At 36.9% G+C, this 24,293-nt stretch overlaps 1 protein-coding gene and 1 long non-coding RNA gene across 26 annotated transcripts in view; one reads left to right on the forward strand and one right to left on the reverse strand.

Annotated features, from left to right (window-relative positions):
• Nucleotides 1-647: 647 nt before the first annotated feature.
• The window catches only part of MTMR2 (myotubularin related protein 2), a 102,147-nt gene continuing 78,501 nt past the window's right edge, over nt 648-24,293 (reverse strand). For all 25 annotated transcript variants that reach the window (XM_023646433.2, XM_070272675.1, XM_023646434.2 and 22 more), the window contains 7 exons: nt 23,598-23,786; nt 15,791-15,976; nt 12,732-12,938; nt 8,383-8,475; nt 4,975-5,088; nt 2,731-2,907; nt 648-2,009 (listed from right to left, as the gene is read on the reverse strand). In XM_023646433.2, the coding sequence (XP_023502201.1) occupies nt 1,848-2,009; nt 2,731-2,907; nt 4,975-5,088; nt 8,383-8,475; nt 12,732-12,938; nt 15,791-15,976; nt 23,598-23,786 (1,128 nt within the window). In that variant the 3' untranslated portion in view covers nt 648-1,847. The remainder of the gene's footprint in view (nt 2,010-2,730; nt 2,908-4,974; nt 5,089-8,382; nt 8,476-12,731; nt 12,939-15,790; nt 15,977-23,597; nt 23,787-24,293) is intronic.
• On the forward strand, nt 4,116-4,878 carry LOC138924958 (uncharacterized). Its single transcript, XR_011440418.1, has 2 exons — nt 4,116-4,240; nt 4,650-4,878. It is a non-coding gene; the product is annotated as an uncharacterized lncRNA (long non-coding RNA).

The raw sequence follows: 24,293 nt of genomic DNA on the forward strand, positions 1-24,293 counted from the left end.
AAATGCACCCCACTTTGGAGATTCCTGCAGAAGGTGAAAGGAGGCCACTGGCAAGTTTTAAAAAGAGAAGTAATAGATTTGCACTTAGATTGCTCTGGCCTTTGAATGGAATTTAAAGTGGATGTGAGGGTAGTAAGACTGGAAGTTTTAAATTCTTGATCCTTCAGTCATCTCCATTCTTCTCTGTGGTATCAGAGCCAGATGATAAAGGCTTAAATGAGAAAAATGATAAACTGGACAGGAGAGAATGGATTTGTAAAATACTTGAAATAGAAAACTTAGCTTTAATACTGATAGACTGGCCACTAATATACCATTAAAAATTCCTTATAACAAATTTCACACAAAGACCAAATCATTTTGGTGCCAGTTTTGCTAATATTGGATGTACTAATAGAAATTATAGTTCCCCATTGCAAGACCAAAAGCAGGGACAAGGTTCAGACTATAGTGAAATAACAAGTGAAAAAATACTCTATTTTTGAATATTGTTTGATTTGGGTATTAGAGGAAAAATGAGTTCAAACTGAACATTTCAATTTGGAATGGGTGCTAAGAGACACCCCTTTCCTTAAAAAATTTACAAATAACATTTCTGCAAAAGAAACTTAAGGCAAACAACTTAGGACATGGACAAAGTTTAAAAGTCAGTTGAAATTTTCTTTTAATTAAAGACCCACGGGACAAGAAGCTCGTTTATTACAGTACATAACATATGGCTCTTATATAGAGTAAAAGAGACATCAGGGAGTCAAACGTTTCTACCAGCACCGAACTCTTACTGGAGCAGGTGGACAGTGAAGCAAGGTTTCCTTTCCTGGTACAGATTGTAGAACATTTTTACACGCAGTAAGTTCTTTGGTAAACTTAATGATTCAGCGGAATTACAGAATTTGCAAATGAAAGTAGTAGTAAAATACTTTATGTAAAATTTGAGCACAGTACTTCTCACCATAAGCTATTTATACAGACTTCAGAAAAAACTCAATCCTAGTAAACTTTTAAAATTTTGCCTGAAAACTTACCAATTAACTTCTCTATGTTCAGACACACAAAAACATGTAAATAAAATAGGGTAGATGGTGAATTTTTAAAACATGTCTTATGATGTTTCTAGTAATTGGGCAAATGGAAACTAATCTGGAAGGACGTGGAATTCTTTGAAATCCTGGACGGCTAGCACTCTCCATCCTCCCCCCAAGCACATCTATAAGGCATCATTTTAGAACAGCTATCTGACACATCTTAAATAAGTACATAAATAGTGACAGAAATAATTTTCAACTACTACTGCACCATAATATCTTCAAGAGTTTGCCTTATCATATATGAAGAATGTGAGTGTTAAAAGGTGATCAGAGTAAATCACTTACTACAAAAAAGGAAAACCTATGATGAGGAAAGGAGCATCAAACGATTTTGATCTCCCATGACATCAAGGCCCAATATGTATGATGCCATGGAGTTGCAGTGTTGGTTTGGTTTGAAAACTGTGATGCTCCTCCCTCTGTGCAATGAGCTCCCTTCCATCAAGAGGTATATTTCTGAAGTCGTTTGTATTTTGAAATCAGAAACTTGTTCCCACTGTAGATCCAGGATTGAAGCATTTTAATATTCTTTGGGTGACATAAGATTAGTGTCATAATCATATAATTACATACGGGGTTATTTCACTTAAACCATCTGCACTGCTACAGTTCTAAACTCATCCTAGAGAGATTTAAAATAAATAAAGCGACTGAATTTCTCTCACAGACAGGTTCTAAGTTCAGAAGACTTCCTGCTCATAAAGCTGCCATTGTAATCAGGGTTCACGGCGATGATGGCCCCATCCAATAACAGTCCTTTCATACAACAGTTTGGACAGGAGTGACACACTGGGCAGGAGAACTGGCTCTCTCTGAGGACGAGGGTGATTGGTTGGAAATCTCTCTCTGTAGTTCCTCTACTTTTTTCTGAAGCTCTGCTCGTTTAGCAAGAAGTTCTTTATATCTGTTGTGAATGGGCTCCTACAAGAGCAAAACACCATCAAATTATTTAACAGGACAACTGTAAACAAACCAAAAGTCAAATCATTCTTTTATAGTTCTTTCCCTAAATGTTGCAATACGTGTTTTTCCAGCTCTGGGGACCAAGCCCACTTTCCAACACATGAGTGAAAATTAATTTCAGGGACTTGACTGACACCACTGCTCTTTCACTGGTTTTCCCAGTGCCCCCAAGTATTTACGCACAAGACCCTTAAATTGGTACTTTAACAAATAAGACAAATAATTAACAAGATAATCTAAAAGCCAATAGTCCAAGATTTGCTAACATTTAGTTGCAGATTTTGTCTTTTAAACAGTTCTAAGTAGTAAATATTCCATACCATATTTCAAAATAGACTAGAATTTTGTTAAGCTTTTAACATTCCTAAAGCTATTTTCTCCAACCTATGAAAACAAGACCTCTGGATATTATCCAGTCCAACACCCTCATTTTACAGAGGAAGGAAGAAAAGGCAAAACAAGTGATTTGCCCAAGGCCACATAAGCAGTCAGGATAAGAACCAAGTATATTGATTACTCCCATGTACTGCTTTTTCTTTTACACAGTTACAACTATTAACAGGAAAAGGGGAAGTTTTAAATATGCACAGATAATTTTTCTAGTTGCTTTCAAGGGGACAAACCTAATTCATACAATTTCGTGGATGAAAACTCCCACTGCATACTGTTGAGCATATACCTGTGGTTTCATCCTTGGATTCCACCTTACATAATACCCCACCCAGAGCTCTAGGTGGCGCATGCTGGCTACTGGATAAAGGACGTGATTGGAATAGCTCCCATAGAGAGGATTAGTGAAGTCTTCCAGCTGGCTATTTATGTACGACCACAGTGACACAGTCCTTTTAGGAAGATTCTGTAAGAAGGAAAAACAGGTAAAGATTGTCCATCACATAAGCTATTTTATACTTTAGATGAAATTTGTAAAGAGAGAATACTGTGATCATTAAAATCTCTTCAGAGGGAGAGAACTTCAACACTTCAGTGACAGCCCCACCTTTACATTAAAATCAGAGGACAGTGGAAAACGCTGCAGTTCCTCAAAAAGTTAATAAACATAGTTACCATACCAGCAATTCCACTCTTAGGGATACACCCAAGAGAACTGGAAACATATGCACACAAAAACTTGAACACAGATTTTGAAAGCAGCATTATTCATAACAGCCAGAAAGTAGAAATAACCCAAAAGTCCATCAACTGATAAATGGATAAAATGTGGTATATCTATACAATGGAATATTATTCAGCCATAAAAAAGACTGAAATATTAATATATGCTTCAAATTAAACCTTGAAAACACTATGCTAAATGGAAGAAGCCAGACACAGAGACCATATCTTAAATGATCCCATTTATAAGTAATGTCCAGAAGAGGAAAATCCATAGAGAGAGACGGGTTTGTCAGGGGCTGGGAGGAGAGGAAAATGGGGAATAACTACTAAGGGGTACGGGGTATCTTTTCAATGTTCTCAAATTAAATAGTGGTAATGGTTAGATACCTAGGCAAATATACTAAAAATCACTAAACTGTACAATTTAAAGGACTGAATTTTATGGATTGCACATTATATCCCAGTAGAAGTTGTTTTTAAAATCAAGATACAATAAATTCTATTCAAGGCTCTCAAAAGATGAGAGCATCTTTGGAATTTAGCTACTCTTTTTTTCTCTTCTTCTTCTTTTTTTTTTTTTTTTTGGTGAGGAATATTGGCCATGAGCTAACATCTGTAGCCAATCTCCGTTTTTTTGCTTGAGGAAGAGTGGCTATGAGCTACTATCTGTGCCCATCTTCCTCTATTTTTTATGTGGGATGCCGATACAACATCGCTTGATGAGTGGTATGTAGGTCCATGCCAGGGATCCAAACCCACGAACCAAAGCGGAGCACACAAACTTAACCACTATGCCACCAGGCCAGCCCCAGAACTTACATATTCTTAGTTATCTAACATTCAATAAATTCTTGAGTCCCTACTATGCATGGAAATATTTACTGCATGCTAGACACTGAAGATATAATGGTGAATTAAAAATTTATATCTGCCTTCAAGACTTTATAGTCTAGGAAGCACTCACTACATGGCAGTTATTGTAGTGTTTTGTATGGTTTATTTGATCCTCACAATAGTAACTACTATTATGCTTGTTTTACAGAAGCAGAAATTTACTTGCCCAAGATCACACAGTAAGTGACAGATCCAAGATTTGAACCCAGGCAGCCTGGCTCCAGAGCAAGCACTCTTTGCCACTAAATAACTATTTTATAACCATATTTTTTAGAATGGAAACTGGGGAGACACCAATCAAAATGATTAATATATTCATGTATAAGATAGATGTATTTTGAGGAAGAAAGAAGTAAACCTTGAAATGTAGTCCTTACACAGTTTCTTCTAAATAATACCAACCATTTAATAGTGATACCTCTGGGGAAGTGGGATAACAAACTTTAACTTTCTACAGAATATGTTTTCAGTGTTTGAATGTTTTATAGTAGTATTTTATAATTTTAAAAAAGACCTAAAATAGCTCCTGTGTATGTAGAAGTTATTTTGTGATCTGAGCTGTCCACTGAAATGTTCCTGTTTCTGAAGGATTTCCACCCTTCAAGGAACAAGAGGCACTTCGGCACTCCCGAGACTCCACATGCTTCAGTTCTCTTTGACAGACACTGCTTCCCACCCATGAACTCACCTGACAGCTAAAGGGCACCTGCAGCTTTACGACAGAGGCACTTCAAAATAGATCAAGTTTGGATGTACGGAAAGAAGTAATCATGTTACAGTAAATAAAATAAAATATCGCCAAAGAAATCATCCAAAAGAACGAGTGTTCAGTGGAAATCCATCAGAGAATGCACTCAGGTAGGGAAAGGACCTATTGGAGGTAGAGAGGGAGGGGTCAGGGCTCACATTTTACCTCTTTTCCTCTCTGCTGTTCACTGTTACAGAGGAATGTTCCAAATAAACAGCTATACAGGTGGTCCAAAATGGTAATGAGAAAATATTCATTGAATTCAAATGCTGTTGGAAACTGCAAATTGAAAACCACAAACACAAAACTATGAAGACATTTGTTCAAGCATATTCATCCTTGTATATGAGTACATCCTTTGTAATACTTCTAAAAATTATGCTAAATGATATTCATAACTATATATTTCTAAGTCATTATGGCATTGTCTACTCAAAAGTTTTCTGTTAAAAAAGTCACGTTACCACTTTTTTGAGATACTTTCTCCCACAATCTCCTTTTCTTGTGAAGTGAGAGTTTGAGTGGTCTGATCTTGATGTTTCTATGTCCCCTCTATCTGTTAACCCTAAACTTGCAGGCTGATCAATTTTGACTCGCGCAATTCTAGCAACTCTCATCTTTCTCTGCCGAAAATGACCATAAACAACATAGTAAGATTTTTCTTTAAATTTTTAACAACATGGTTTTATTTTTAGGAATTACACAAAAAATATTAACAATGTCTGTATAAAATGTCAGCAATGCACCAAAATAAATCTCCAAGGCAGATGTGCAGATCATTTCAAAGCTAGACTACTTATCTTTTTAAGGACCATGCAGTCAACCCAGAGTATCAGGACTATGGCAGCCTCCTTCTAACAAAAAGAAAATTCACTTTCTCTTTAACCTAGGACAAGGGCTTGACTGGCTGTCTCAATATTACACAAACATCACAATTTAGGGGGAACTTATCAAGGACGAGCTACAGATCCAAGGAAGGTAAAGGATTTAGTTTAATCCATCCTATTCATCTAATATTTCAAAATTATTTAAAAGCTCCTATGTAAGATTGTACCAATTATGGGACTGTGGAAAAGAATTCCATGAATATTTGGATTTCAGATTTGGGAAATAAATATTGGTTCTAAGTTCTTAGCATGATCCCTACCTACTAGTGGAGGAAAATAGCAAGAACTGCACGCAAAAGGGATAGGATAGGGATGAAAACAACTTTACCTTGAAGTTTCCTAAATTCTAGGAAGCTATAAGCAGGGTAATGTGGCAAATTTCTCTTCTTGAACAATAAAGGGTAACTACCACGCCTTGAAAAATAATTTTTGAGGTGGTGAAGTTGAATGAAGCAGGTGATGAAGCACATGCCAATAAAAAGCCAATTAACTGTAAGAAACTTTGTCAATCTCATTCCTTCATTTACAAAATGAACCCCATCACCTCCTGTATTGTTACACACTCTTATCAGCCTTATTTATTAGCCAACTATGAACGCACCCTGACTCATTAAACAGCAATCCAAAGGAGCTAAGCCTGTGCTTAGTTTTTCATCTTCTTGGCAAAACCATTAGCTCAGTGATGAGAAGACAGCTTAATCAGTGGGCATCTCCTCACAACAAAACTAAAATAGCACAGCATTAACTGCTTCTACTGCTTTTAAAGTCCTGAGCAGAGGAGGAATATTTTGTTCTTATATGTTTAAAATTTGAAGGGCTCTTCATCAACTGCTTCCTGATCCCAGAAGTGAGAGGATGGGGATGAGGGTAGGAGGAGAGACAGAATCTGGCTAACTGCAACATAATTGGTCCCATTTTGATAAAGGTGGTATTTAGGCCTCTGCACAAACATTCCTTTATTTATAAAAGTGATGATTGCCAAGAAAAATTATGACTAACATGTTCTATGTTCAGGAAGACAATGTATCATACAGAAAAACATAACTAGATGTCTAAAATAAAGACATCACTACAATGGATTTGAAGTTCTATGAAAGAAACATAAGATTAAACCAATTTTCTATTATTTAGTGACTTTAGCTCAAAATTAGAGTTAAACAGCTTTTAGATACACAGCATATAAAAAGTTAATACAATTACTAAGGAAGAATTGTATTTGTCATGTACTCTTCTGTGCAAACATTGGTAAATGGGACCGATTTTCTTTTTTAATAAACATCCCAGAACTAATATATTCACATAATGTTGCCCCCTTCAAGGTATTCCACTTAGAAAGCAGTACACTCAACCATCAATGATGCCATGGCTTCAAATAGCCTTTCTAGTCCTTTGATATGGCATATTTGATTTTTAGCAGTAATCAAATGTTATTTAAAATTGAATATGGTAATGGTTAAAATTGATCCTATTGTTTTTGGTCAAATATCCAAAAAAGGATTGGTAAGGATTTGTACAGAAGATACACCAGTTCAAAAGCAATACCAAAGGGAAAATTCAAACCTACCCCAAGAAGTCATAAACATTATTATACTGAGTATGCAGCATCTCCCCTCCCCCAACACCCCAAGGGCCTAATTGATAAATTACATACACATTTGCAGTATGTATGTTAAAATACCAGCCTCATCAAACTGAAGTCATATCTACTGCAACACTTCATTTAAACCAGCAAGTTTCAAAATAATCCACCTAAACTGAAATGCTTATGGGGGAAAAAGACTATTCAATATATAATTGATGCATTTCACCTTAGGATAACCATTCGTTTTCTTCTCATGAAATAAGTAGTATTTTCTTGAAGCTAAATATGATACTAAAGCCAAGCAGAGCCAGCAATGCCCTACTTTATATTCACGTGGCAGTCGAAAAACAAACCAGACTCTCAATTGTTTGAGGTCTAATAAACCTTTGGATAGACAATTAACTGACACACCAACGAGCCGTATCCAACTTTTGAGTTTTGAGAAGATTTGTTTTGAGTAGAGTTAAACATTTTTAAGACAGTAACCCATTCTCTCATTAGTGAAGTGATCCCATAATAAACCAGGTGTTTTTTAATCTCCTCTGGTATCTTTGCAATAGACTAAATCTATTTACAATATTTCACACAGTTTGTTAGAAAGTTGAAAGGTCGTCTAAAAAACATAATCTCTCTCTCTAAGAACAAAAAGAACTAAATCTATTACATATCTACCTTGCCATAATTTCCACCTAAACCGTTTTTTCATTAAAATTACTTAAAATGAGATTTTAATTTGCTTGAGTTACCTAGCCTATTTCTTCGTTTCTTTACCTCCCTTAGCAATGTATAGATGAGCTTCTAGGTGAAACCACCATTATTTAACACCACTTGTCCAAAACAAAGGAGGAAACCTCTCAGGGGTTATCATCAATGCCACTCATTACAAGGCTAATGGAATCAAACTGTCAAGTGTTTAGTACTACCTCCAAATAATATCCTTTAACTTAATTCATAATGTGATAACAGCTACTAGTCCTATTACCTAGAAACCTTACATGAATTTCCATTTTACATGAAATGTAAGATAATCTGTGACCAAATCTCCCAACTCTGACCGGATGGCTTAAAAGAGACCTGTAAGAATGGATATCCCAGAGAAGTTACCTGTCTTGTCATTTGCCAGACACAGTCAATAAACTGAAGAAAAACAGGTGATCTGTCTGCATCTGCATGGTTCTTATCACCGTGGCCAAGCCTCTGAAGCAAAGACAGTGAAATATTACACATGCTTTGTGAGATTTTTCATTTTTTAATGGAAATAATTTTATTTTCCAATACAAGTAATATTTGCTCAATATTTTAAAAAACTCAGAAAATCTTTTCAAAAGAGCACTGCAAAAACAGAACTCAATCATAATCCTACCAAGCAGAAATATCTATTGACATTTTGATGTACAAACTGCCAGATTATTTTCTGACCTGAGAAGCTTGTAATATGAATTACACCTTTGTGTAATAAAAGAAATCCAGACCTAAAAGGTTGGTAACAGTAGAAGCAGTTGGACCTGGGGGCCGACTTTTGTCCCGGAGGTTTAATTTTCCCCTGAACATTAACAGTGACGTGCACCATGGCCTCAGGAAGCACCCTTCTCCTTTAGCACCTTGGCCAGGGCATGAAAGGGACTGCGCATCTTGGTTCCAATCTGCCTTCTTCAGGGAGAATCGCATGAGCAGAAGCGTCTGCCCTCCAAGCACGCACTCACCCACTGTCTCCATTTTCTCCAACTCTGCGGCCCTTTGCCCCAGGGGAAGGGAAGAGATACCTAAAGCCGCAATTCTACAAGTACGTTCCACAGACTGGGGCGGGGGGTGGGGGAATCCTGTGAGGTAAAAACTATTCTCCTAATAATACTAAAACATTACTTGCCTTTTTTCAATGCACTGATATTTTCACTAATGGTTCAGAAGCGATGAGGGATAAACCTTCTGGCACCTTAGGAGGAATCACGCAAGGCAATGGAATCAAACTACACTAGTTACTGTACTCTGCCCTGCCACACACTTGCAGTGGAAGGAAAAAATCAACCTCTCTGAAGCCAGTTTCCTTGATGAAGCAGCAAAAATCACTAACTTCATTAACTCCCTCCCCTTGAGGACAATTTTTTTAAATAACCTGTATAACAAAATGGGAACTCTAAATGTGCCTCTGCTGCAAACTGCAGCAGGATGGCGGGGAATGCTACTTTTTCATGCAACATCATTTTGACTTGAAAGAACAACTGATACATGAACTATGGTTATTAAGACGAATATCTTGCAGACATTTTTTTTGAAAATGTACAAAGTGAACGTATCACTTCAAGGAAAACAATGGATGGTATTTGTTGCTAATGATAAAATTCAAGCTTTTGAGTGAAAATTAGATTTTTGGAAAACTTTTATCTGCCATAATGTGCTTGATAAAGATTTTTCTGATAAAATCAGTGGTAATATTAACAAATGCGATTTTAAGGTATTAGATATTTACAAATAACCAACATATGATATTACAAAATCATGCATGGGTAAAGATCTATTCAAAGTGCAAGACAGACCAATGGAATTTAATGGAACAAACAATGAAAAACTCATTGATTTAGCTTTGGATTTCAAAGAATTACGATCAACCTCTAAGAAACTCCTATTTGTCAAGTTTTGGCATAGCATCAAGGAAGAATATCCACAATTCCCTGAAAGAGCCATTAAAGTCCTCTCTGCTTCTCAACCTACATGTCTGTGTGGCCGGATTTTCCTCAAACACAGACTGAACGCAGAAGTAGATAGGAAATTCAGCTATCTTCTATTAAGCCAGATATTAAAGAAATCTGCAAAAATGCAGAACGATGCCATTCTTCTCATTAAGCTTTTTGTTTGTTTTGGAAAATATAGTTACATTTCTTTAAAAATGTTATTTATGTTAAAATATAATAGTACTATGTTCTGAATGTTTGTTGCCCCCACCTCTAAAATTCATGTTGAAATCCTGAGGCCTAATGTGATGGTATTAGGAGTCATCGTCTTTGTGAGCCAGTTAGGTCATGAGGGTAAAACCCTCATGAATGGCATTAGAGCTCTTATCAAGAGACCCCACAGGTCCCCAGCCCTCTCCTACCATGTGAGGGCACAGTGAGAAGCTGGCAGTCTACAGCCCAGAAGAGGGCCTTCACTGGAACCAGACCATGCCAGCAACCCGCTCTCGGACTTTCAGCCTTCAAAACTCTGCGAAATAAACATCGGTTGTTTATAAGCCACTCAGTCTGTGGCATTATGTTATAGTAGTCCAAATGGACTAAGACAAATAGATTATTTCTTTAATTAATAAATATTTTTGAATTTTTAGAAATTTAATTTCTAATATGATAAATATTGATAGACATAAACCACACAAAGTTCTTTGGGGTCATCATTAATTGTTAAGAATGGAAAGCGGTCCTGAAATCAAAACGTTTGAGAATCGTTACCCTATGTTAACCATCATTACCCTACGCTAACCATCGTTACCCTACGTTAACTTTGACCAGGTGTCCTTTAATTATCAAATTCTGCTTTCAGACAACAACTAGGAAAAAAAAATGGAGTAGGTAACCAGAGTTAGCAATTTAGGAATCCATAGCAACTTCAAACAGTCTGAAATGTTTCTGATTTTGGCGAATTTATATGAACATGTGCAACTTTGGTTGACTAAAACTTCTTTCTTTGAAGTAAGAGTTGTTTTACTTTTTTAAAGGTCTTTTCACTATAAGTAAATTTTATAGAGAACTGAAAAATGTCAGCCATCTGAATAGATACTCCAGATGCCCAACTTTAACAGTCAAGTTCAAAAGAGCAGACTACCTTTAAATGTCTGTTTCTTTCAAGTTATTTATAAACACTGCTGGGATGCCTGTAACTATTTACCAAAGGTTAACATTAGAGACAGCATCTGGGCAAACGTCTTTCAGAAAGTGGTTCAGCTAATCTCGGAAAACGCTGCCGGGAACCATGCTCTCAGTGGCTTCAAGGCCTCTGATGACCCAACTCCCCTCTCCGTGGTTCTCTGAACCACCCCTCCCTCAACTCTACTCTCACCACGCTCAGTCATCTGGACATTTGCTCACACTGTTCCTCCTTCCTGGGAAAATACTCCTACTCCTCACTCTCTCAATTCTGTGATTACAACCAACACAGATGGGCCAATACATGAGAACCAAGGCCTACAAGGTCACTGTTCCAAAGTCTTCTGATTCCAAATTTAATGTTTAGCAAAAACACAGCTAAAAACCACTTGAATGTTTATTTAATTAAAAGCTACATGAATCCAAAAAATGATGTAACAAGAAAGCAAATTTGAAAGCACAGTATCCTTTAAAAGGGACATCATAACCCCGTTCCTCTATTTGAGGAACTGTGATTAGTTCTGGGTACCACACTTGTAGAAAGACATGGCTAAAGTCCAGAGGACAACTGGAATGGTGAGGGATTAGGATGACAAAATACTGAAGAAAATGGATATTTAGTCAGAAGAAGAAAAGATTATGAATGATATGGGCAGACCGGTACTTTCAGATATTTGAAGGGCTATTTTATTTGGATAAGTGGTCACATTTGTTGTTCTTGTCTCCAAAGGGGAATGTAGGAAAATGGAAAGCAAGTTTTAGTTCACTATGAGGAAGAGGTTTCTAGTAGGTAGACTTTTTGAAGTGAGACTGGATAGTTTCAGGAAAGGACTGGCTGCTTATTTCTGGAAGTGTTAATAGAGAAACTAAACAATCATTTTGGGGACACCCTAGAAGACATTCAACAATGAATGCCTGGACTCTGATGTCCGTCCAACTCTTAGATTTCATACCAATGACAACAACAAAATAAATTTTGAGACATATAGTGGACACGAAAATTTGTCATTTCCATAAAACTAACTATAACACTTTCCATACATATGGTCATTACATATTATCCTTAAGAAAGATAAGAGAGAAGCTGTTTTATTCCCGAGTTAAATTTTTACTTTTCCCTCTTTTATTTCTTCTAGTCCCAGCCTGATTTTTTTTTGATCCTGATCCTGTGTGAGCAAGGCTACTTGTAGAGCTACTTTAAATTAAGAATAATAATTAAGCCATTCTCATCTTTTTTTAAGTCTACAAGAAAAGCTAGAAGAGCCTTGTAATTCCATTAGCTATTCATGCTAATCTTAACATGTGTCATTTGAAGGTGGAGACACCCATGGCCATCACGGAATGATGTCTGATGTTTCCTGGTAGAGATCACGGAAGAGACTGGGTCATAAACCTGACCAATAGCCAGCCCCGGCTCCAGATGGCAGAGCCAGGATAGGATATCCTAATGCTTTCCAAAACAAAGATGTTCTCTTGAGAAGTTTACCCCTTTAGAATAAATGATCAAATTTAAATAAATATCTAACGAAGAAAGGGCATTATTTTCACAATCCTTATGTGAGATCCATGTGATACATCGAGTCAAGGTTCTTTACTCACAAGTTGAAACCGATGTCCAAAGCTTAGCCATTCTTTTTCCACAAGGACTTCAAATCCTCGGATGGTTCGATAGTATCCATCCAACATGAGCATGGCGAGGGCAGTTAGCTGCGCTGTGCGGTCCCAACCATCGCTGCAGTGTACCACCACAGACGTCTTTCCTGACTCGACTCTGTCAGCAATCCTTAGAGCCCCCGCGAGAATAAGCTGCAAAACAGATTTTTAAAATGAAATTTTAAAAAAATTAAATGCTTCCTTCCTCCACATTTACTAATAGAGTTTTGTTAGGGATGACTGTGTCAATAACACGCAGAGAAAAACATCAGTCCCCTCCCAAAAAACATTTTTGTAAATGGTAGATGATATATAAATTTTGCTTTTAAAACTAGAAAAATCTCATAAATGCAGATTCCTATTAATCTGCACAATGAAATACCCAAATGAAAGGCACCTTTGGATTCTAAACACATCAACAGTATGAGTAAGGGAAAAGAAGGATAAAGTTCTAAAGAGATCTGTTTCTAAGAATCTTCAAATATTCCAACATAATCTGTTTAAATAAAAATAATATGCCAACTGAAGTCTTATCTGTTATTTAAAACAATACTCAAATCAGAATAAGTATGAAAGCAATAAAATTGGGCCTCTTTTAAAATATTCTATAGCATTTATTTTACTATTTTTACAAATGTGACATGGCATACAGCAAACACAGTATAAAACTTTAGAGTAAGCTCCTTTTCTGTAACAGTATGAATAAAAAATTCGCATCAGATCAACATGTTCCCACATCAACTTAACTGCTATCTAAAATAATTTCAGTTTCTTTGTTTTTGTTTTTGTTTTGTGAGGAAGATTGGCCCTGAGCTAACATCTGTGCCAATCTTCCTCTATTTTATGTGGGATGCTGCCACAGTGTGGCTTGATGAGCGAAGCTAGGTCTACACCTGAGATCCAAACCTGCAAACCCTGGGCCACTGAAGTGGAGTGCATGAACTTAACCACTTTGTCACCAGGCCAGCCTCCTCAGTTATTTTTTTAAATAAGCAGAGACTCTTTGCAAAATAATTTATGTTTTCTGAAGTTGATCTTGAGTTAAAACTAGACAGAATTAGATGTAACCAAAAAAGAAACAAAAAAGTATCATACCCTTTAAAATGGACAATATAGTCCAATTCTACTCTGCAGTGGATCATACTTAAAAAACAGCACAGCTCCACAAACATAGATCAGAATCAAAGAAAACAGATTTACTAGGCTTGGAGAATCTCCAAATAACCTCCTTTTGATCATAGCTGCAGGCATATTCTGGAAATGGGGTACTCTGAAGCAACCTCAGTGTTGACTATGCGTCAGAGTCATCTGGGAGCATTTCTTTAAGTGCCTGCACCCCAGTCTCCACTAATCCTAAGCCGCTATTTTAAATAACTTGTACCTATAATTCAAATGCATATCCAGACTTAGGAATCACTGACCCAAAAGACTAGAATGGTTGGAAAGTTAAGACTAACCAGGAAGAGTTATCCAAAGTGGTCATCATCATTCATTCACTCCTTTATAAAATAAACATTTATGGAGTCCCTTTTTTGTGGCAGGCGCTGCTCTAGATGCTGGAGATAGAGCAGTGACCAGAACACACAAAGTGCTGGCTTAAGGAAGTTTACATTCTACTTAGGGGAGGCCAGCCAGATGCAAACAAACAAGGAAATAGATGTTAGAGGGCAATGAGTGAAAAAGCACCATGCAGGGTCTAGGGAGTGCTGGCTGAACTGTTACTGTGTATGGAGTGGTTGGGAAAGACCTCTCTGAGAAGGTGATATTTGAGCAGGAATCTGAAGAAAGAGAGTGGGTAAGCTTGGCTGGCGAGAGGATTGAGGGAGGAGAAGGTAGTCCAGACACCACTGCATTTCTTTACCTCTAAGGAAAACTGTTCCTGTTAAAGCCAGCTTTTTCAAGAGAATGTTGTACCTACTAGTGAAATGTCCTGGAATTTACAGAAGAAAATGTTGCAACTTATGTTCGTTCCAAATCAAGTCTTACAGTTTTCTCTTTACACATCATACAATGTAATACATGGGCCACAGAACATGCTCTCTGAGGAGTGCTTACACTTTGCTACATTGAAGCTTCTAAGCTTCTAGAAGAGAAACAATAATTCTATTTTTATTATAATAGTCTTTAATTCTTATTAGGTCAGTTTGGCCTTCGATTTTCTCTGAATTTGAGAGATTTTAATGTGAGTACAAGTCTGCTCCTTCTTAACATGAGAAACCTCATTTCCCTTTATTTCATAATACATGTCGTTACAGAAGTCTATATTTTAGTAAGCTATGTTATTGAAATTCAGACCTTTTCTGAAAATATATGTTAACTATATTAACTGAAATAATAATTGGTGCTTCAAACATCATATTAACGTGTTAGGCAAATTAGCGTTCACATGGTAGTCTCCAAATCATTTGACATTCAAATGGTATCCTTTTTCAACTACTTCACCCCGTTTCCCTGACCACAATGGTTTTTACTTCACCAGTCTCCAACAAGTAATTACTGGGTGCCTATCATCACAGACAGTGCTGCCCTAGCTCCTGAGGGGACAAAAAAGAAAGATGATTTATCCAGTTGTGGTCTCTATGAATTAGCAATATATGTTGGTTGACACACAAAAGCAATTAAATGAAGTACAAGGTAGTCCAGATTAAATGGAAAACAAAGTAAAGTGAAAAGTTCAGAGAAAATGGAAATGAATGTAATCTGGGAAAGTTTCATGGAAGAAATGAAATATGAGCTAGCAACAGAAAGACAGGTAGAATTCAGATAGGATGAGAAAGAGAGGTAAACAAGTGCAACAGAACCACAATATAGGAAACTAATTCACTCAAGTACTAAAACTTAGAAGTAGTTCTAATTATCAAAGCAGTTCTCAATTGTTTACTGTTTCGAAAGGTACTTTCATCTTGACTTCAATTGTAAGAAAAGAGCTACCACAGACAAAGATGCAGAGAAAGTCACTGACTGATACTCCGTAATAGCCTATGGAAATAGTAACATCCACCCACCTTAATATGTTCTAGCCAGTGAGTAGACTCCAAGTTAGACAACCAGTGCGTTTCCTCGATGTTGGGGTACACAATCTCCTTCAGTTTTCGTAATGATTCTCTCATTACATGAATATTGTGGATATCTAGAAAAACTAGTTCTGCATTTTGATAGGCATCTTCACTTTCATAACCTCCACCCTTTGCCTAGAAAAAAGCACACATCACAGGAAATCATAAATGAACGCACATCCATTATAAGCTGACATCCATGAAAAAGTGCCATAAAATATCCAATAGCATGAAAACTGATACACAGTACCGACGAACAGGAAAACTCCATGGGAAAATGCGGATGGCTCAGGGCAACTTAACACAACCACTCTCCACCACGAGTTCTCTTTTTTTAAAATGGGAATATACACTCTCACCCTGACTTTCCTATGTAGCTGTTATAAAAACTAAATGTGGTAACATACACGAAGACACTTTAACATTTCAAAGCGCTAAATTTTCCCTACCCATATTTCAAATCCTGCCCAAACATGGTTTCTTACAGAAGACTGAAGTCACAGACTAGGAAGCTCGAAGTGCCAGGACTACTTCTGCCTAGTTTAGCACTGGCCCATGCTGCTGCTTCACTGCCCTTCCTCTGCAGCTCATTTTCATCCTAATATTTGCAAAATGCTTTGCAACCATAATGGCTTACTTCTATTTTAACCACATCATTTTTTTAAATAAAAAGATAGAACAAATATAAAAGCACAGAATACTCCAGTATCTTACTATCACTATCTTCAAAGACTGAACTCTACATCTACAAAACAGATGAGAAATATTCGGCGTTCAAAATAAGCTATGGCTGAGAAGGAGAACTTCACTTCTCTGGATGGAATCTTTCTCTATTTTATGAATAAAATATTTCCCTATCTCCTACCTATCTATATATAAAATCACGCTTCTTAGAGCACTAATGGAAAATACTAGAATAGCCACTGTGAGTCATAAAATTATATATGACTCACACCTATTAAGACAAAAAAACTCACCAACTCATAACCAACAAATCACCAAAAGAAGCGAAGTTCAAGCTTCCTTTCTGACACTGAGAGTCCGGGAAATAGTTTGGATTTGAGACTGGCACAGGTACAAAATTAACTGTTTCAGTGGATACCTGTGAACAAGGGTTATTTCTGGAGAGTGGGAATAGGACAGGTCAGGGGTAGAGGGACTTGCAATTCAAATATGTTGCAAAAAATTCTAGAAAGACGACGACAGTGGCAACAACACAGAACCCATCACAAAAACACACAGAATGGAAATGCTCTAGAATGAGATAGCTGTACTTCACGAATATATTAAAAACACTGAAATATATACTTTAAAAGAGTGCATCTTATGGCATGTGAATTACATCTCAATAAAAGTGATATTAAAAAAAATAGAGCAACTAGATAGTAAAACCAAAGACACAGAAAACTCATTTAAAACAGAACTAGGGGACACAGCATTCCATCAAACATCAAAACCACCACCAGCCACAAGATCTGGATGCTCTCAGTGATTATGTGGGAAGAAACAGAAGGAAGTAATGGATATAAGATGAACTGGAGAACAGGAGAACAACAAGAAAGCCTCATAGTTTTTAGTGTTTGTTCTGCTTCCTTGTTTTGGCTTTCTTCTTCCAGAACTACAGGAAAGCACAACAGATCAATCTGAGAAGTGCAGCTGAAACCAGGAAGGGTTCTGTCCATTCTAACAGCTGATGAGTCTAAAGGGCCTACACTAGATCTAAAGACCGAACCAGTCTAATCCTTATGAATTCTCCTAACTGACCAGCCAGTGATCCGTTCTACTAAGCAGACAATCAAAATTGAGCAGGACAGAGGCAACACAGACAAAGGAAGAGAAGGTCCAGATAAAAAGACAAAGAAAGAGAAGTTTCAGATAAAAGAATGGGGGCAGGGGGCCTGGGATGGGTAAAGCTGTGGGTGTAGGTGCAGGATGGGAGAGACAGAACAGAGCCAGAAAATCCCAGAAAATAAGCTCGCATGTTTTTTAACACTACACAAGAACAACAAAACAGGCAGCTCAGTGAAATTGGCTCTTCTAACTTCTGGGTGCACTTAAGCTCTGAGTCACATTTTCTAACTGAACCATGCATCCTTCTGTAAGTTTGGGAAAATCAATTTCACTTAAAAATGGTAAGAGAAAAGGACAAAGGTCAAATCCCATACAAGCTATACTGAAAAGAGAATGAGCAGGATCCAAAACATCCCTAGAACAATGTCCCAGAAAACTGAATCGTCTCTTTTCAAGCAAAGCTAAAGACATTAAAAAGTGACACCAGGGGGCCAGCCCTGTGGCCAAGTGGTTAAGTTCACACACTCTGCTTCAACAGCCTGGGGTTTGCTGGTTTGGATACTGGGCGCAGACCTAGCACCACCCATCAAGACATGCTGTGGCAGCATCCCAAACGGAGGAACTAGAATGACCTATGACTAGGATCCACAACTATGTACTGGGGCTTTGGGAAGGAAAAATAAATAAATAAATAAATAAAGAGGAAGATTGGCAACAGATGTTAGGTCAGGGCCAATCTTCCAAAAAAATGATAGCAGGCATGAAAAACAAAATAAATTACCAGCCATGAAAAACAAAATAAATTGGAATTAGAAAAACTCAGAAATGAAGTGATAGAACTTGAGAACAAATGAGAAATAAAAGCAAAGCATCAGAATGAAGATTAAATAGAAGGAACACAATAGCAAATAAATACAACAGATATTAAAAGCACTAGTCGGTGAAAGGAAAATATTTAAAACCAGAACAAAATTAGAAAGACATAAAAAGTACTCAAAAGAAAGTGACAAATGATGAAGATGGGCAAAGAAGAGCCAACATAGGAATACTACCGAAGAAGAAAGCCAAAACAAGGAAACAGAACAAATACTAAGAACTATGAGTAAAGAAAACGTTCATGAAATTTTTTTTAATTGTAAATTATAAACTGAAATAGCACACATGCATATACGAGAATACAGACCTAGAACACACAACATGAAGACATATTCTGACAAAATAACTGGACTTAAAAAGAAAAAAGAAACTATTTTGGATATCCAAGTAAAAAGAGTGACTTAGGAGGGAAACAAATTTAGTTTATCATCAGACTTTGAAACTTTATGCCAAAAGAAAATAATTTAAGACACTCAAGAAAATCCAAATTAAGCGAAGAGTTTAATGTCCAGCAAAAATGACCTTCAAATATAAAGGACATAAGCTGCTACCAGCATGCAAATACTCAGATCATTATTCCCATGAGCATTTGCTGAAATATTTGCAAGATAACTGCAGACAAAAAAAAAAAAAAAAGACTAGAAAGACATCCACATAAGAATCGGATGTGAGCATGAAATTTACAGCTACTTGTAGAAGTCAGAGGTACAACAGAGAGCATGTGTAGAAAAGAGAGAATATGTAAAGCCTGTATGTGCTGACAATGTAAGTGTACTACAATGTATTTTAAAAATGGGGGAAACAGGGAGAACGAATGCAAAAAAAATTAACTTTTCAGTCACTGTACAGGTGATGGTAGTATGAATATTGTTATTCTGAGACTGTGGCAGGATAAAGCAAATGAGTAATTATGGAACATACTAATGTTAGCATTCCCTGTGTCATTGAGAACCAGGATTCCTGGTGTGGAAGAAGGGAGAGAAACGTGTAATTCAGAAGGTGTTATGTAAAAACTCTTTAGCACTGAATTTAAATTGAAAGCACCAGTATGAACTCATGAGGTACTTTATCTTTAAAAATATACAGTTTTCCTAGCTCTATTCACTGAAAAGACCCAGAAATAGAACCAACCCAGTAGCAAGTAAGTATCCTGAGCACCCAGGTTATGGTTTGAAACACCATTTCTTACTAATGGAAACCAGAACTTCTTGGGGAAATGGTTATTCCAAGTCTCAGGCAGGAATTGTGCAGGACTTCCTGATGAGGCTGGTATGCCTGTCACACCAGAGAGCAAAGATCACTATGGTTACACCAGAAGAACTCAGGGGACAACCTCAACAGCCTCCCTCTGACCCAGGATGGGAAACCGCAACTTCGAAAAACGTTGCCTGCGTTGGATTAGAAAATAGTGAATATGTTTAAATACATGCATTCATAATGATACTTAAAATAATTAGTTACCTTCATGAGATGACAGGGAGTAAATTCTTTATTGGGAAAACTGGTAAATGAGAAGAATCAAGCATTTACCCTGGCTTTCTTACACGAACTGAACTGCTGGTTAACCAAAATACAGATAAGAGAAAGTGTTTCTTTACACAAAGAGCTTAACCAATAGCTCAAAAAGAAATCACAAAATCAGAATATCACCATTTTGCAACCCAGTGAATTAATGTATCTTGGCACTGAGCATCAACAGCTGCTAACATCCCAAAAAGGAGAATCAACCACAAGTTATGTACCTCCTGATATATCCCCTATAGGCTACAGCCTTGCCAAAGGGATTGAACCTGAATCTAAATAAACCTCTGAATTCGTGTGAAGGAAATTCAGAGGAGAGAAGAAAATTGAACCGTACGGTAATGTAGTTAGCAAAACCTCAACTATGGGAAATTCTACAGCTAAAAAATAAAGACAAGAAAAGATGAGCAAGGGAAAGACTATAGATTGAGAGACTGAAAAGACATATCAAATACGGTATTTATAAAGGCAAGGCTAAACTACAGAGTCTAGGGATGTATACTTCAGTAATAAAAGTATAAAGAAAAGTAAGGATAGTGGTTACTTTTAGTAGGGGTAGAAGGTGAATTTGACCAGGGTAGGGCACACATGGAAGATTTAGTGGCTGGAAAAGTTTTCATTCTTGACATGGGTCACGGTTTCAAGAGCATTTGTCATATTCATATTGATGAAGCTACAAAAATATTCTTACTATGCAGGTAAAAATATTTGTTGCAATAAGGATGTATACTCTTGCAAATTAAAAAAGGGGAGACAGATGGGGGAATTGGGTGAAGGTGGTCAAAAGGTACAGACTTCCAGTGGAAAGATTAAGTCATGGGAATGTCAAGTACAGCATAACGACTATAGTTAGGAATACCGTATTGTATATCTGAAAGTTGCTAAGAAAGCAGACCTTAAAAGTTCTCATCACAAGAAAAAAAATTGTAATCAAGTGAGGGGATGCATGTTAACTAACCTTATTGTGGTGATCATTTCACAATATATACATATAGCAAAGCATTATGTTGTACACCTTAAACTTACACCATGTTCTATGTCAATTATATCTCATTAAAACCGGGTGAAAAAGACAAAAGGCTGGTAAACTGAATAAACTTTCTGAAGAATATTGGCAATATGTAACAAAACTTTTTAGAATATGCATATTTTAAATTTTGATATTCTACTTGTATATCTAGGAAACTATTTTAAGGAAATAAATACGCCAACAAAAGATATTTATTTCAGCTATATTTAAAATAGTAAATAAATATTTACATGCCCAATATCAGATGAATGATTAAATGAATAATGATACAGCTACATGATGAGTACTACTAAAGAATTTTTCAAGAATATTTCATAAAAAAATAATTTTATAATATAATGTTAAGGGGAAAAACAACAAAATAACCAATAAATAAATGCACAGAAAAAACAGAGGAGGAAAAGATATCAAAATATTAGTGATTATGGGTGATTTCTATTTCCTTTCTTTACTTTTTATATGCTTTCCTAGTTCTTTTATATTGTATATTAACCATTTTGTAATCAGAAAAATGTTCCAATAAATAAAATATATCAGAGTCTTCAAAAAAAAAAAAAAGGGGATTTCTATTGTGAAATATTGTGGAAATGATTAAAGAAAATAGTAAGATGAGGACTATAACATTTTGCCCTACCACCTTTTCTGCCTTATATTGCTCTCTCCTTCTTCTCTCATCCTAGAAAACATCCTAACTCTCATTCCTGATAATTCATGGTACAACGTTTAAGGAGGGGAACAAGTAATTACCGGAAAAATATATGCCAGTCCCTGAGCTATGGGCTTCACATACACATTATCTCATTTCTCTTTTAAGGAGGAATATTTACAGTTTAAGAGAGAATGCCTGGAACTCACAATGCTCTCAAAACACTAAACAGGATGGAAATAATTAGGTACATGCTACACAATTTAGAGGAAGATCATCCCAGCACTGTTATTTTATAATAGCAAAAAACACAGAAATAGCCAACAACAGTTGGTGTTATTATTGTACCACTAAAATAATGTAAGAGATGAATGTTTACTGGCATAATAAGATACAGTGTCAATTTAAAAACAGGAAAGTTACAATTACTCCTCTCTTTTTCAAATATATGTGTGCACATATATGCACATAGGTCTGGTAGTATAACCACAGTTTAATGATGTTTCTCTTTTGTGGTTAGTGCCTTAAAGTCGAATTCTGACTCCTAACAACCCCACGTACAGCAAAGTGCAACCCTGCCCGGTTTTTCTGCACCATCCTCTCACCTTCCTGCGCTTTATCAGACAATGCTCTTCTGCTATTCACAGGCTTTTCACGGCCAATTTTTTCAGAAGTGGGTGGCCAGGTCCTTCACCCTAGTCTGTCTTAGTTGGAAGCTCTGCTGAAAGCTGTCCACCAAGGGTGACCCTGCGGGTATTTGAAATAGCTGGTGGCATAGCTTTCAGCATCACAGCAACATGCAGCTGCCAAAGTATGACAACTGACAGACGGGTGGTATGGTTCCCCAACCAGGAAATGAACCTGGGCCACCAGTGAGAGAGCTGAATCTGCACCACTAGACCACCAGGTTTCTCTTTTAGTTACAGGGTTAGGGGTATTCAAAAATATTTTCTTCTTTTTGCTTATCTGCATTAGCTAATTCTTCTCTAATACATATATATCGCTTATTGACGGTAAAAAAAAAAAAAAGACATATCTTTTTAAAGCTAAGTTGTATCTCTTCTCTCTCATCCTGTAATAGATTTTGTCAACTGGACCAGAATTTGTATTTCCACAATGCAAATATTTATCCTACAGCAGAAATAAGAACTACTGCTCCAGCTAACTGCAAGCCTTCAGTCTGAACAGCCTTTATAGGTGCAGGACAGTCAGAAGAGGACACCACTGGCACTGAGAACTCTGCTTCATGATTCCTACAGTCGTGCTGTGCACACTAGTCAGTCATAAGCTCAGTTAGTTGTCAAGTTTGGAGAAAGGAGAAAGAAACTAATAATTGCTGAACACCTATTTACTATGTAAATAAGCACAGGGTTGTACACTTTTTTTTTTTTGAGGAAGATTGGCCCTGAGCTAACATCTGTTGCCAATTTTCCTCTTTTTGCTTGAGGAAGACTGTCACTGAGCTAACATCTGTGCCAATTTTCCTCTATTTTTCACATGGGATGCCACCATAGCATGGCTTGATGAGTGGTGCCAAGTCCATGCCCAAGATCCAAACCTGTGAACTCCAGGCCACAGAAGCAGAGCATGCAAACTTAACCACTATGCCACTGGGCCAGCCCCAAGTACTATGTTATAATAGATAATTTTTGCCCCTAAAACAACCTTGTCAGCTATTACTATTCTCATTTTACAAATGAGCAAATTAAATTAAAGTCTAAAAAGATTAAATAACTAACTCAAAGTCATACCATCAAGTAGGAGAGCCAGAGTTAAAATCTACATCTTTATCATCAGAAAGCCTGAACTTTCTACTACACTGTGGCTCCTGCCAAACTCAGCTGATTCATGGAATTGTAACGGCAATCTTAATTACTGAAAGACAATCTCACCTTATTGGCAACAGCATTAACACTTGGCCGGGCATCAAATATAAAGATTTTATGTGATTGCGCATTGGAGTCCATGATGGATTGAAGGTATTTTTCATCTTCTTTACTTCGCTTCCCACTCACTCCTACCATGGGCTGGCTACAGCGAGTGATTGTGGCTTGACTTTCAGGATGAATCCATGATAAAACCTTAATGGAGGAAAAAATGGCAACATATCCTTTGTATACTTCTCTGTTTATAATTCTTCTCAAAAACATTACTCTATAAAACTCTGCTTTCTAAATAGATCCAAAGCCTAGCCATGAAAGGATATATAAGGCTGCTAAAAAAAAAATCACCTTTCTTTCAAGCCAATTCCAGCATGTGGAAAACTTGGTCTCATTCTTTAATCAGACGTTGATTTATGAAAGTCATTGATTATTGGAAAGTGTTGTCTCCAGAAAAAAATACATTAACAAGGGGCTAAGTAAACCCCACTTTTTTTTTTTTTTTTTTTTTAAAGAATTTATTTTTTTCCTTTTTCTCCCCAAAGCCCCCGGGTACACAGTTGTATATTCTTCGTTGTGGGTCCTTCTAGTTGTGGCATGTGGGACGCTGCCTCAGCGTGGTTTGATGAGCAGTGCCATGTCCGCGCCCAGGATTCGAACCAACGAAACACTGGGCCGCCTGCAGCGGAGCGTGCGAACTTAACCACT

This window comes from Equus caballus, chromosome 7 (assembly GCF_041296265.1).
Source record: "Equus caballus isolate H_3958 breed thoroughbred chromosome 7, TB-T2T, whole genome shotgun sequence".
Taxonomy (NCBI): domain Eukaryota; kingdom Metazoa; phylum Chordata; class Mammalia; order Perissodactyla; family Equidae; genus Equus; species Equus caballus.